This window comes from Bombina bombina, chromosome 2 (assembly GCF_027579735.1).
Source record: "Bombina bombina isolate aBomBom1 chromosome 2, aBomBom1.pri, whole genome shotgun sequence".
Classification (NCBI taxonomy): Eukaryota; Metazoa; Chordata; class Amphibia; order Anura; family Bombinatoridae; genus Bombina; species Bombina bombina.
Genome location: NC_069500.1, coordinates 1,162,308,776 through 1,162,323,779, shown reverse-complemented (window position 1 = coordinate 1,162,323,779; position 15,004 = coordinate 1,162,308,776). Strand labels below are relative to the sequence as shown.

General features: G+C 37.9%; 1 protein-coding gene across 1 annotated transcript in view; it reads left to right on the top strand.

The window, feature by feature from the left end:
- GPM6A (glycoprotein M6A) overlaps positions 1–15,004 on the top strand; it is a 500,686-nt gene that overhangs the window by 302,925 nt on the left and 182,757 nt on the right. The window contains exon 2 of the mRNA XM_053703846.1: positions 4,871–5,063. Within this exon, the coding sequence (XP_053559821.1) occupies positions 4,871–5,063 (193 nt within the window). The remainder of the gene's footprint in view (positions 1–4,870; positions 5,064–15,004) is intronic.

Sequence of the window (15,004 nt, the reverse complement as noted above, 5' to 3'; positions counted from 1 at the left end):
TGCCAACCATGGACTCTTCCGTTAAGACCAGACCTTCTGTCGCAAGGTCCTTTTTTCCATCCGGATCTGAAATCCTTAAACTTAAAGGTATGGAGATTGAACGCTTGATTCTTAGTCAAAGAGGTTTCTCTGACTCTGTGATTGATACTATGTTACAGGCTCGTAAATCTGTATCTAGAGAGATATATTATAGAGTCTGGAAGACTTATATTTCTTGGTGTCTTACTCATCATTTTTCTTGGTATTCTTTTAGAATTCCGAGAATATTACAATTTCTTCAGGATGGTTTAGATAAGGGTTTGTCCGCAAGTTCCTTGAAAGGACAAATCTCTGCTCTTTCTGTTCTTTTTCACAGAAAGATTGCTATTCTTCTTGATATTCATTGTTTTGTACAAGCTTTGGTTCGTATAAAACCTGTCATTAAGTCAATTTCTCCTCCATGGAGTTTGAATTTGGTTCTGGGAGCTCTTCAAGCTCCTCCGTTTGAACCTATGCATTCATTGGACATTAAATTGCTTTCTTGGAAAGTTTTGTTCCTTTTGGCCATCTCTTCTGCCAGAAGAGTTTCTGAATTATCTGCTCTTTCTTGTGAGTCTCCTTTTCTGATTTTTCATCAGGATAAGGCGGTGTTGCGAACTTCTTTTGAATTTTTACCTAAGGTTGTGAATTCCAACAACATTAGTAGAGAAATCGTGGTTCCTTCATTATGTCCTAATCCTAAGAATTCTAAGGAGAAATCGTTACATTCTTTGGATGTTGTTAGAGCTTTGAAATATTATGTTGAAGCTACTAAATCTTTCCGAAAGACTTCTAGTCTATTTGTCATCTTTTCTGGTTCTAGAAAAGGCCAGAAAGCTTCTGCCATTTCTTTGGCATCCTGGTTGAAATCTTTAATTCATCTTGCCTATGTTAATTCAGGTAAGACTCCGCCTCAGAGGATTACAGCTCATTCTACTAGGTCAGTTTCTACTTCCTGGGCGTTTAGGAATGAAGCTTCAGTTGATCAGATTTGCAAAGCAGCGATTTGGTCCTCTTTGCATACTTTTACTAAATTCTACCATTTTGATGTATTCTCTTCTTCTGAAGCAGTTTTTGGTAGAAAGGTACTTCAGGCAGTGGTTTCGGTTTGAATCTTCTGCTTATGTTTTTCATTAAACTTTATTTTGGGTGTGGATTATTTTCAGCAGGAATTGGCTGTCTTTATTTTATCCCTCCCTCTCTAGTGACTCTTGTGTGGAAAGATCCACATCTTGGGTATTCATTATCCCATACGTCACTAGCTCATGGACTCTTGTTAATTACATGAAAGAAAACATAATTTATGTAAGAACTTACCTGATAAATTCATTTCTTTCATATTAACAAGAGTCCATGAGGCCCACCCTTTTTTGTGGTGGTTATGATTTTTTGTATAAAGCACAATTATTCCAATTCCTTATTTTATATGCTTCGCACTTTTTTCTTATCACCCCACTTCTTGGCTATTCGTTAAACTGATTTGTGGGTGTGGTGAGGGGTGTATTTATAGGCATTTTAAGGTTTGGGAAACTTTGCCCCTCCTGGTAGGAATGTATATCCCATACGTCACTAGCTCATGGACTCTTGTTAATATGAAAGAAATGAATTTATCAGGTAAGTTCTTACATAAATTATGTTTTTTCATTGTTTAAATGTATAAATTGTATGTGGATGAGGACCAGAGACCCAAATAGATAAGCTGGTATACACAATAAAATAAAGATATGTTTAATGCTTCTGTACAAGCCTTAATACCTATGTGTGAAGGAAAAGCTTCACATCTGCAAACTGATTGAGAGATGTATGCAGTAGATATTTTGATGTAAGTTAAAAAAAAAACTTGTAAAAGGGATATGAAACCAATTTTTTTTCTTTCATGCTTTTTTACATTTAGCCACCAATCAGCAAGCTCTACCCAGGGTGCTGAAACAAAAATGTGCCAGCTCTTAAGCTTACATTCCTGATTTTCAAATAAAAATAGCAAGAGAACAAAGAAAAATTGATTATAGGAGTAAATTAGAAAGTTGCTTAAAGGGATAGTAAAGTCCAAATTAAACTTTCATGATTCAGATGGGGCATGTAATTTTAAACAACTTTCTAATTTACTTTTATCATCTAATTTGATTTGTTCTCTTGTTATTCTTAGTTGAAAGCTAAACCGAGGTAGGCTCATATGCTAATTTCTAAGCCCTTGAAGGCCGCCTCTGCATTTGACAGTTTTTCACAGATAGAGGGTTTTAGTTCATGTGATTTATATAGATAGCACTGTGCTCATGTACGTGGAGTTATTTAAGTCTAGAGTCAGCACTAATTGCCTGAAATGCAATTAGGTGTTTACTATCCCTTTAAAATTGCCTGCTCTATCTGAATCATGAACGAAAACATTTGGGTTTCATATTCCTTTAACATTATAGTTTATATATACTATATTTTTTTATGTTAGAATCCATCCATTACCTCATCTTATTGTAATGTGATATATGAAGCTTATATTGAAAATAAAACACGTTTACTTTTTCAAATGTGTATTTTTAATGTACAGCTCTGGATTTTCTAATATGTCACCATGTGAACTGAATGTGCACAGAACACCTTGCACTTCTATACAATACTGCTATACAGAAATTGCTATAGCAACAGGATTTATAATGTGTAAACAATATATCTTGGGAACACTGACAATGCAGAGCATTCAGCTGGCAGAGAATGGAGGATGAATCAAATGAAGGTGCAGGCATGATAAAGCCTGAGGTTTCTAGTCTAAGTGTTTTGACAGTGAATGTCTTTATGCTTCTCAGTTACAAATTTATTTATTAAATTAATTGAAAATCTCAGATAAAATTGATATTTAGAAGGATATTAATATAAACAAATTAACCATTAAAATGCCCACATCAAAGTGTCTTACTGATAGATGTAGTTAAAAAAATATATAACTACCCTCCCTGCTGATATGGAGGTAGAGATGTCACAGACTTTGAACTTCTAGTATAAACTGTAGGAAATGCAGTATGGGCTCAATTTATCAAACATGGGTGGACATATTTGCCCCTGTCCGCCTGGCTTTTCCACTGGGGGGCAGCAGCTGTGACCGCGAACCTGCAGTCAAAGTGGAGAAAAGGGCTTGATAAATCGAGTCCTATATGTTTAAATGCAACCATGGTAGAGCTTTATGTATATACTGTAGTTTGTGCTATATAAATAAATATAAATATATATATGTGTCTTTTTTTCTATGGTATTCATGGTAAATAGCAGCACATGATTTTTTTATTTCCTAAATACTTCATCACACATTTATAAACCCACATTTATCAGTTTATATTTACAAAGCTCCAACATTTAGGATGGGATGCCTATATTTTTAATACACATTTAATATCAGAGGATAACAATGACTATGTTTTATTACTTTGCACCATCTATCAATTTGTGAAGAAATGAGTAGGTATAATATATCAAGCTAAAAATATTATATATATAAATAAATATATATAAATACACAACATTCTGATTTACTAGAATGGTTGACTAACCTATTTCGACAATGTCAAACTGGTGTATCTGTCTTTCTTTCATAGGGGTGGGCAGGGGCTCTAAAAATTCCTCCTCCCGCTTGTCAAATTCTGCATGGAAGTAATTGGGGCAGGTGATCACCAGGACCATGGATATCACCTGAAAATTAGAGGGGCATGTCCCCTTTATTAAAAGAGGAAAATTCTCTCTTTCTCATGATAGCTATAATATCACTCTGATTAAATCCTAAGGGGGGATAGGGACTCCCCACCATTAAAAGGTACCTTGTTTCTAGGGGGCCAGGGGATACTGTTTGAAAGAGGGATTTCTCCCCTGAAAGAAGGGGCCACTAGCCACTCTAACACAAATGGGTTTCGCTAGATGTCAGCATTTTGTGTTATTCCCATTTTCACAATAATCTTCTGCATCTTACAGGGGCACGAGACGCCTCTTTTAAATTAGATATCTTACTGCCCTTCAAGTGCTCTGGAGCTGAGATGTGGGCTTGTAAAGTCCCGCCTTGCTTACCTACAGCTTCAGTAACAAAAAGACTTTGCCTTTCATGGGGAGTTCCCACTGCAGCCGATGATTAGAAAGTCAACTGCAGTCTTATTTCTTAGCTGAAGTGCAGAGGGTCCCCAGGATTTGACCTGGATGGGGCCACTACCAGGAAACAATCATATGGTCTTCACTCACACTCTTAGTATAGTGCAGATGATGACTGTGTATTGTCATCTGAATTTAAGGAATAGAACTAATTTTTTCAGTCTTACACCATTCATGTTCCATTCATGACTGAGATCTATGTTTATCTTTAATTTACTGATATCTTAGCATTTTCTTACCATACTTCTTATAATTTTTTGTTCCCTGTTATGTGTTTTTCAAGGTAAAAAGAATTGTGCTTCCCTTTCCTGGTTGAACGATTTGTATGTGTGATTTTTCTTCTGTTGCTGTTAATATGTGCATATTTTATTGCAGAAAATGAAAACTTGTTTCAATTAAAAAAAATATATTACACAATTCCAATATTCTCCTTTGTATTGTTTACTTTTGTATTGTTTCAGAAGATTTTCCATGACAGATAATATAATAATATTAGTATTAAATGACAGATAATATAATAACAGTAATGACTGATAATAAAAGTAATAAACATTGTGCATTAACCCCATGATTGCCAGAGAGGACTATAGTCTATGTTGTAGCTCTTTATGGCTCTCTATATTTTAAAAGTAAAATAAGTTTCCTTTTTCTACTCTGAATTAATGTTGTGGTTTACTTTTTTATTTTAAAAGCTAATTTCACCTTGTGTCTTTGTTGGCTCTTTTTGAAGGTTGCTTTGAATGCTGCATAAAATGCCTTGGGGGTATTCCCTATGCATCGTTGATTGCTACGATCCTGCTGTACGCTGGGGTTGCACTGTTTTGTGGATGTGGTCATGAAGCCCTCTCTGGCACTGTCAACATTCTGCAGAATTATTTTGAGATGGCGAGAACTGCTGGGGACACACTTGACGTCTTTACCATGTGAGTCATAATACAAAAATATGACCAAGCTGAATGAAAAGAAATGTAAATACTTGATTTCAGTAAACACTTTACAATCCCTTAATAAAATGCTAGTTCATTGTATGAGACCTTAAGCGCTATTTACTAGTATTGATTGTTTAGGAACAAATTATATATATATATATATATATATATATATATATATATATATATATATATATATAATACAGATATTATATAGATAAATGAAATAGATATTATATACTGTAGATATACCATAATTTATATAGATATTGTATAAATATTTGGAATAAACTAGCTGATCTTCATTACTTGGGGATATAATGGGCTAGATCCTATTTTTGCCACAGTTAACAGTGACTGGCTTAACTACAACAAGCCTTTTGCAGTAAATTATAGCTTGCACACAATAATACTCAAGTAAGGAGCCAAGTTAGATTGCATCAATCATTAATATCAACAGTTATTAATTTCTATGCAAGGCTCTAAACAATAATATCAACAATATCTTATTCCTATCTCTGTTATGTAAAAGTTGTAGCAATTTCTATATATTCCTCTTTTCTTTTATGCATTTCCTTGATTAGATGTAGTGAAAATACAATGCAAAGCTGGCTAAAACACAGAGCCTGCAATAAAAATAAATGCAACCCCCTAGACACCACACAGTAATAAACACTAACCTTCAGCTTCCCTCAACACAATAAACTATCCACACAGGTTCCACGTTTCAGCCTTATATATAACTCCCTTCCACAAAAATTATTCCCAGCCATGACATGCCCTCCATGCAATAAACTCTAACTGACTCTACCAGCTAATTCCAATGCCAGTATGTTATCTGGCTCCAACTGCAATGATTCATAATCATCATATAGCTATTTTTAGCTAATATCTAGGGGACTTCCTTGTGTCAGTCTCACAGCAGTAGCCTTCCAGCACTGATGGGATTTCTATTTCTGACCATCACACAACACAATACTCATTAATACCCAAATACATTCTAAACCTCAAGCATCCCTCCAACCACTAACTAAACCCCACCCAAAAAAATCCATCTCTAATTCAAAAGATGATAAATAACCCCAAAATGCCCTCTACTAAAGGGACAGTAAAGGGGAACATATTTAGATATTGTATGTTAAATAGTTCTTTAATATTGTCTGTTATATTATATCATAAATTTACCTTTGAGCATCCCTGCTGATTGGCTCTGCATTCAACACCCATGATTTAAGCTTTTATTTATTTTAATCTGCAGTGGGTGATTCAGCTAGCCAGGAGACCACCAACCATAATTAATTTTCTAAAGCATATGCTCTCCATTCTGCTGAGCATCCACCTTAGTTTCCATCAAGCTTAATGCAAAGTAAAACAATGGATCACAATGGATATGGCATTTCAACGTTGTCTGGCTTAGCTCCTCCATGGCAGCTGTAGCATACTACCTCTTGGTCTTTTTCCTTTCCATTACTCTCAAGCCTATTTAATCTTTTCAGGACATTTGTAAGGAGGCTTAATGTGAAAACAAAGTAATACAACATTTTTGGTTGGTGTTAGGCTTTTGAGATAATTTGGTAGGAGATTATTTAGGTGTTCAGGGATTAGTTTGGATGCTTTAATAAGAATACATGTGGTGTGGCTAGGTTATGTATTGAGGCTTGTGTAACTAAGGGACAGATTATAAGTGGAGCTCAAATTAACGCTCCCGCTTGAGCGTTTATTGCGCTAGAACTAAGATTTTTGCGTTTGTCGGGTTGCGCCGTATTATGAGCCTAAAGTAAACAGTTTTCGCTCTTGCGCTAACACGACAAGCATAAAAATCCAAAGTTAAAATGTTGTATGTGCATTCACATATTCCCCCATGAAAGTCAATGGAGAAATACTCACACATGATTATATATAGGCATAGATATATGCAGATATATATATATATATATATATATATATATATATATATATATATATATATATATATATATATATATATATATATCGATTTACAAATACATAAAACATATTCTGCTATGTGCAGAACATTGGAATGTGAAAATGTTAAATATTTACTCAAAATACATATTTAAAGCCTGTATTAAAAAATTAAAATTACATAAGTTTTCATCTACTTAACGGCAAAGTATATGTATTTGTGTGTGTGTATGTATATATATATATATATCTGTATATATCTGTAAATACATATGTACACACACACACACACACACACACACACACACACATATATATATATATACTTAGACATGTATATGTATGTATGAATAAGGAAAGACAGAAGCACCATATAGAGCACTCACTTATAATAAGGTAATGGGTAGGAAAAGTTACAGCATAAATATCTTTAAAAATTAACACTTATTCATTCATAACCTAAAACAATCCAGGAAAAATGGACTTAAGAACAGAAAACATACAAAAAAAAGTAGAAATGTGTGCTGTACACTGAAGGTATAATTCATTAATGCTAAAGAATAAGTAGCAAGTATAGCGAACACTAGTTCCCAATTGATAAGAATCAGAGTATAGGGGATACCATAAATGAAATGGGGACACGGTCCCAAGCCAATACCTGTTACTACTCCCCTCAGACCCCACACTTGTAATTAATGCTATAAAGATAACCCGTCTAATATGGATTACAAATAAATGCATGTGGAACAATTTTTAACACATACTCTAGTACAGCTCACACCAGGTTACTTTCACCTCAGCTTTGTCAAAGGCGAACCTGAATGAGGTATTCCCTACCTTTTAAAAAGACAATCTTGACCAATCCTGAGGATGTGTAGTATACACGCCCTAATTTTAGCCTGTTTGATTTAGCTTTCCATTCATTTGTTAAGATGGGTCACATGACCACATCACGTGATTACGATTTAATTCACAGATTTTAATCACCACGCCTCTCATTCCCTATTGGTTGTTATTGAATTACGTCAGTACCAATAGTAGACCATTTTTATGTAGACAGATATGATTCTCGTAAGTGCAGCAATATATCTCCAAAAAGCGGAGAGTATATTGTTGAAGGCATGTTTGTAAATAATGTAAAGACTGGTGTGGCATACTTTTTACACGATCATCGCAACAGAACATTATGCGCATTCTTCTGCTCCAAAGTCATATAGCAGTTTTACTAGTTGCGACTGTCAACGCTTATTGTAAAATAAATTATACATTAACTCCAAATGCATTGCTTATGACAATTACCATTTTGTTCTCTTCCTGGGACAAAGATTAACATTATGTTCCTGTTAATTGAGAGACACTGATTATGTAGTTACATGAGTACAAATGCTTCATTAGATGTACCATTGAGTCAATACTTAACAGGTTAAGGACACCCTGTCGAGTAAATACATGCCCATCTTTGTAAAATATATCTGTTTACAGATTGTAATAGTATAAGTTAACTTAAACATTATCACCAAGCCTATTAATAATATTGATGAATTAGGAAGGGCTTTATGATACCTATGCCATTTATTGTTGATATCTGGATGTAGTCATACTGGTTGATAAGATCACTTATTGTGTTGTATTTAAAAGAAGGAACCATACCCTGCATTCTCATTCATACGATTTGGTGTCATGGAATTAAGCCAAAAAATCCATTTACTCTCAGACTGATGTTGCATGAATAAGGAAAGACAGAAGCACCATATAGAGCACTTGCTTATAATAAGGTAATGGGTAGGAAAAGTTACAGCATAAATATCTTTAAAAATGTACTTTTATTCATTCATAACCTAAAACAGTCCGTGAAAAACAGACCTAAGAACACAAAACATACACCTATGTTAAAAGAAAAAGTAGAAACCTGTGTGTGCTGTACACTGAAAGTATAATTCATTAATGCTAATGACTAAGTAGCATGTACAGGAAACACCTGTTCCCAATTGATAAGAATCTGAGTATAGGAGATACCATAGATTAAATGAGAACACAGTCCCAAGCCAATACCTATTACTAGTCCCCTCAGACCCCACACTCATAATTAATGCTATAAAGATAACCAGTCTAATATGGATTACAGATAAATGTATGTGGAATAATTTTCAGCACATACTTTAGTACAGCTCACACCAGGTTACGTCCGCCTGATGCGCATTTTGCCTCAGCTTTGTCAAAGGCAAACCTGAATGTGGTATTCCCTACCTTTTGAAAAGACAATCTTGACCAATCCTGAGGACATGTAATATACACGCCCTCATTTTAGCCTATCTGATTTAGCTTTACATTCATTGGTTAAGATGGGTCATGTGACCGCATCACGTGATTACGATTTCAGTCATAAATTTTAATCACCACGCCTCTCATTCCCTATTGGTTGTTATTTGATTATGTCAGTATCAATAGTAGACCGTGTTTATGTAGACAGATATCGGATTCTCTTAAGTGCAGCAATATATCTCCAAAAAGCAGAGAGTATATTGGTAAAGGCCTATTTGTAAATTATATTTACATGTAAAGACTCATGCGGCATACTTTTTACACAATCATCGCAACACAACAACATGCGCATTCTTCTGCTCCAAAGTCATATAGCAGTTTTACTAGTTGCGACTTTCGACACTTATTGTAAAAGAAATTATACATTACCTCCAAATGCTTTGCTTATGGCGATTACTATTTCTCTTGTTAAGTATAGTCAGTCCACGGGTCATCCATTACTTATGGAATATATCTCTTCCTAACAGGAAGCTGCAAGAGGATCACCCAAGCAGAGCTGCTATATAGCTCCTCCCCTCACATGTCATATTCAGTCATTCTCTTGCAGCCTAACTAAAGATAGGTCGCTGTGAGAGGTCTGTGGTGTTTTTTAACTTAGTTTATTTCTACAATCAAAAGTTTGTTATTTTAAATGGCACCGGAGTGTGCTGTTTATTCTCAGGCAGCATTAGAAGAAGAATCTGCCTGCGTTTTCTATGATCTTAGCAGACGTAACTAAGATCCACTGGCTGTTCTCATCTGAGGAGTGAGGTAACTTCAGAAAAGGGGAATAGCATGCAGGGCCCCCCTGCAAATGAGGTATGTGCAGTAAATTATTTTTCTGAGGAATGGAATTGACTGAGAAAATACTGCTGATACCAATGTAAAGTAAGTTCAGCCTTAAATGCAGTGATAGCGACTGGTATTAGGCTGATGAGTGTGTGTACACTGAATGTATTTTTCTAAGGAATGGAATTGACTCTGAAAATACTGTTAATACTGAAATAATGTATGAGCCTTAACTGCAGTAAAAGCGACTGGTAGCAGGCTTATTAATAACAATTCATAACTTTTCAAATGTATGTTTAAAACGTTTACTGGCATGTTAATCGTTTTTTGTGAGGTACTTGGTGATAAAACTTATTGGGGCATGATTTTTACCACATGGCCATCTTTGTTTTCTGCATAGAAACAGTTTTCTGAGCTTCCCCACTGTTGTAATATGAGTGGGAGGGGCCTATTTTAGCGCTTTTTTGCGTAGTAAAAATTCAGTCACAATCTGTCTACTTCATCCTCCATGATCCAGATCGTCTCTAGAGAGCTCAGGGGTCTTCAAAATTCATTTTGAGGGAGGTAATCAGTCACAGCAGACCTGTGACAGTGTGTTTTGACTGTGAGAAAAACGTTAATTATTAAATTGTTATCCGTTTTTGGGTATTAAGGGGTTAATCATCCATTTGCTGGTGGGTGCAATCCTTTGCTAACTTAATACATTTACTGTGAAAAATTGGTTGCTATAACTATTTTGGTTCATTGTTATTTCAACTGTGACAGCTTTTTGTGCTTCTTAAAGGCACAGTAGCGTTTTTTATATTGCTTGTAAATTTATTTAGAAAAGTATTTCCAAGCTTGCTAGTCTCATTGCTAGTCTGTTTAAATATGTCTGACACAGATGAATCTCTTTGTTCACTATGTTTAAAGGCCAATGTGGAGCCCAATAGAAATTTGTGTACTAATTGCATTGATGCTACTTTAAATAAAAGTCAATCTTTACATGTAAAGAAATTATCACCAGACAACGAGGGGGAAGTTATGCCGACTAACTCTCCTCACGTGTCAGTACCTTCGCCTCCCGCTCAGGAGGTGCGTGATTTTGTGGCGCCAAGTACATCAGGGAGGCCCTTACAAATCACTTTGCAAGACATGGCTACTGTTATGACAGAAGTATTATCTAAATTGCCAGAATTAAGAGGCAAGCGCGATAGCTCTGGGTTAAGGACAGAGCGCGCGGATGAGGTGAGAGCCATGTCAGATACTGCGTCACAGTTTGTAGAACGTGAAGACGGAGAGCTTCATTCTGTGGGTGACGGATCTGATCCAGGGAGACTGGATTCAGAGATTTCTAATTTTAAATTTAAGCTTGAGAACCTCCACATATTGCTAGGGGAGGTATTAGCGGCTCTGAATGATTGTAACACGGTTGCAATTCCAGAAAAATTATGTAGGTTGGATAGATACTATGCGGTACCGGTGTGTACTGACGTGTTTCCTATACCTAAAAGGCTTACAGAGATTATTAGCAAGGAGTGGGATAGACCTGGTGTGCCTTTTTCCCCTCCTCCCATATTTAGGAAAATGTTTCCTATAGACGCCACCACACGAGACTTATGGCAGACGGTCCCTAAGGTGGAGGGAGCAGTTTCTACTTTAGCTAAGCGTACCACTATCCCGGTGGAGGATAGTTGTGCCTTTTCAGATCCAATGGATAAGAAATTAGAGGGTTACCTTAAGAAAATGTTTGTTCAACAAGGTTTTATCTTACAGCCCCTTGCATGCATTGCGCCTGTCACTGCTGCGGCTGCATTCTGGAAGAGGCCATTCGCACAGCTCCATTGGATGAAATTATGAACAAGCTTAAAGCACTTAAGCTAGCTAACGCATTTGTTTCTGATGCCGTCGTACATTTAACCAAACTTACGGCTAAGAACTCCGTATTCGCCATCCAAGCGCGCAGAGCGCTATGGCTTAAATCCTGGTCAGCTGACGTGACTTCTAAATCTAAATTGCTTAATATTCCTTTCAAAGGGCAGACCTTATTCGGGCCCGGCTTGAAAGAAATTATAGCTGACATTACGGGAGGTAAGGGTCACTCCCTTCCTCAGGACAGGGCCAAATCAAAGGCCAAACAGTCTAATTTTCGTGCCTTTCGTAACTTCAAGGCAGGAGCAGCATCAACTTCCTCTGCTCCAAAACAGGAAGGAGCTGTTGCTCGTTACAGGCAGGGCTGGAAAGTTAACCAGTCATGGAACAAGGGCAAGCAGGCCAAGAAATCTGCTGTTGCCCCCAAGACAGCATGAAGAGAGGGCCCCCTATCCGGAAACGGATCTAGTGGGGGGCAGACTTTCTCTCTTCGCCCAGGCTTGGGCAAGAGATGTCCAGGATCCCTGGGCGTTGGAGATCATATCTCAGGGATATCTCCTGGACTTCAAAACTTCTCCTCCACGAGGGAGATTTCATCTTTCAAGGTTATCAGCAAACCAAATAAAGAAAGAGGCGTTTCTACGCTGTGTACAAGACCTCTTACTAATGGGGGTGATCCACCCAGTTCCGCGGACGGAACACGGGCAGGGATTCTATTCAAATCTATTTGTGGTTCCCAAGAAAGAGGGAACCTTCAGACCAATCTTGGACTTAAAAATCCTAAACAAATTTCTAAGAGTTCCATCATTCAAAATGGAAACTATCGAACCATCCTTCCCATGATCCAAGAGGGTCAGTACATGACCACAGTGGACTTAAAGTATGCCTACCTTCACATACCGATTCACAAGGATCATTATCGGTACCTAAGATTTGCTTTCCTAGACAGGCATTACCAGTTTGTAGCTCTTCCCTTCGGATTAGCTACGGCTCCAAGAATCTTTACAAAAGTTCTGGGCTCACTTCTGGCGGTACTAAGACCGCGAGGCATAACGGTGACTCCGTACCTAGACGACATTCTAATACAAGCGTCAAGTTTTCAAACTGCCAAGTCTCATACAGAGATAGTTCTGGCATTTCTGAGGTTGCATGGGTGGAAGGTGAACGTGGAAAAGAGTTCTCTATTACCACTTACAAGAGTTCCCTTTCTAGGGACTCTTATAGATTCTGTAGAGATGAAAATTTACCTGACAGAGGCCAGGTTATCAAAACTTCTAAATGCTTGCCGTGTCCTTCATTCCATTCCACACCCGTCAGTAGCTCAGTGCATGGAAGTAATCGGCTTAATGGTAGCGGCAATGGACATAGTACCATTTGCGCGCCTGCATCTCAGACCGCTGCAATTGTGCATGCTAAGTCAGTGGAACGGGGATTACTCAGATTTGTCCCCCCTACTAAATCTGGATCAAGAGACCAGAGATTCTCTTCTATGGTGGCTTTCTCAGCCACATCTGTCCAAGGGGATGACCTTTCGCAGGCCAGATTGGACGATTGTAACAACAGACGCCAGCCTTCTAGGCTGGGGCGCAGTCTGGAACTCCCTGAAAGCTCAGGGATTATGGACTCAGGAGGAGAAACTCCTCCCAATAAATATTCTGGAATTAAGAGCAATATTCAATGCTCTCCTAGCTTGGCCTCAGTTAGCAACTCTGAGGTTCATCAGATTTCAGTCGGACAACATCACGACTGTGGCTTACATCAACCATCAAGGGGGAACCAGAAGTTCCCTAGCGATGTTGGAAGTCTCAAAGATAATTCGCTGGGCAGAGTCTCACTCTTGCCACCTGTCAGCGATTTACATCCCAGGCGTGGAGAACTGGGAGGCGGATTTTCTAAGTCGCCAGACTTTTCATCCGGGGGAGTGGGAACTTCATCCGGAGGTCTTTGCTCAACTGATTCATCGTTGGGGCAAACCAGATCTGGATCTCATGGCGTCTCGCCAGAACGCCAAGCTTCCTTGTTACGGATCCAGGTCCAGGGACCCGGGAGCGGTGGTGATGGATGCTCTGACAGCCCCTTGGGTCTTCAACATGGCTTATCTGTTTCCACCATTCCCGATGCTTCCTCGTTTGATTGCCAAGATCAAACAGGAGAGAGCTTCGGTGATTCTGATAGCGCCTGCGTGGCCACGCAGGACCTGGTATGCAGACCTAGTGGACATGTCGTCCTGTCCACCGTGGTCTCTGCCTCTGAGACAGGACCTTCTAATTCAGGGTCCTTTCAACCATCCAAATCTAATTTCTCTGAGGCTGACTGCATGGAGATTGAACGCTTGATTCTATCAAAGCGTGGCTTCTCGGATTCGGTTATTGATACCTTAATACAGGCTAGGAAGCCTGTTACCAGAAAAATTTACCATAATATATGGCGTAAATATTTATATTGGTGCGAATCCAAGAGTTACTCATGGAGTAAGGTTAGGATTCCTAGGATATTGTCCTTTCTACAAGAGGGTTTAGAAAAGGGCTTATCTGCTAGTTCGTTAAAGGGACAGATTTCTGCTCTGTCTATTCTTCTACACAAACGTCTGGCTGAAGTTCCAGACGTTCAGGCTTTTTGTCAGGCTTTAACTAGGATTAAGCCTGTGTTTAAGACTGTTGCTCCGCCGTGGAGCTTAAACTTAGTTCTTAATGTTCTTCAAGGCGTTCCATTTGAACCCCTTCATTCCATTGATATCAAGCTGTTATCCTGGAAGGTTTTGTTTTTGATGGTTATTTCCTCGGCTCGAAGAGTCTGTGAGTTATCTGCCTTACATTGTGATTCTCCTTATCTGATTTTTCATTCAGACAAGGTAGTTCTGCGTACTAAACCTGGGTTCTTACCTAAGGTAGTTACTAACAGGAATATCAATCAAGAGATTGTTGTTCCATCACTGTGTCCTAACCCTTCTTCAAAGAAGGAACGACTTTTGCATAATCTGGACGTAGTCCGTGCCCTGAAGTTCTATTTGCAGGCAACTAAAGATTTTCGGCAAACTTCTTCCCTGTTTGTCATTTACTCTGGACAGA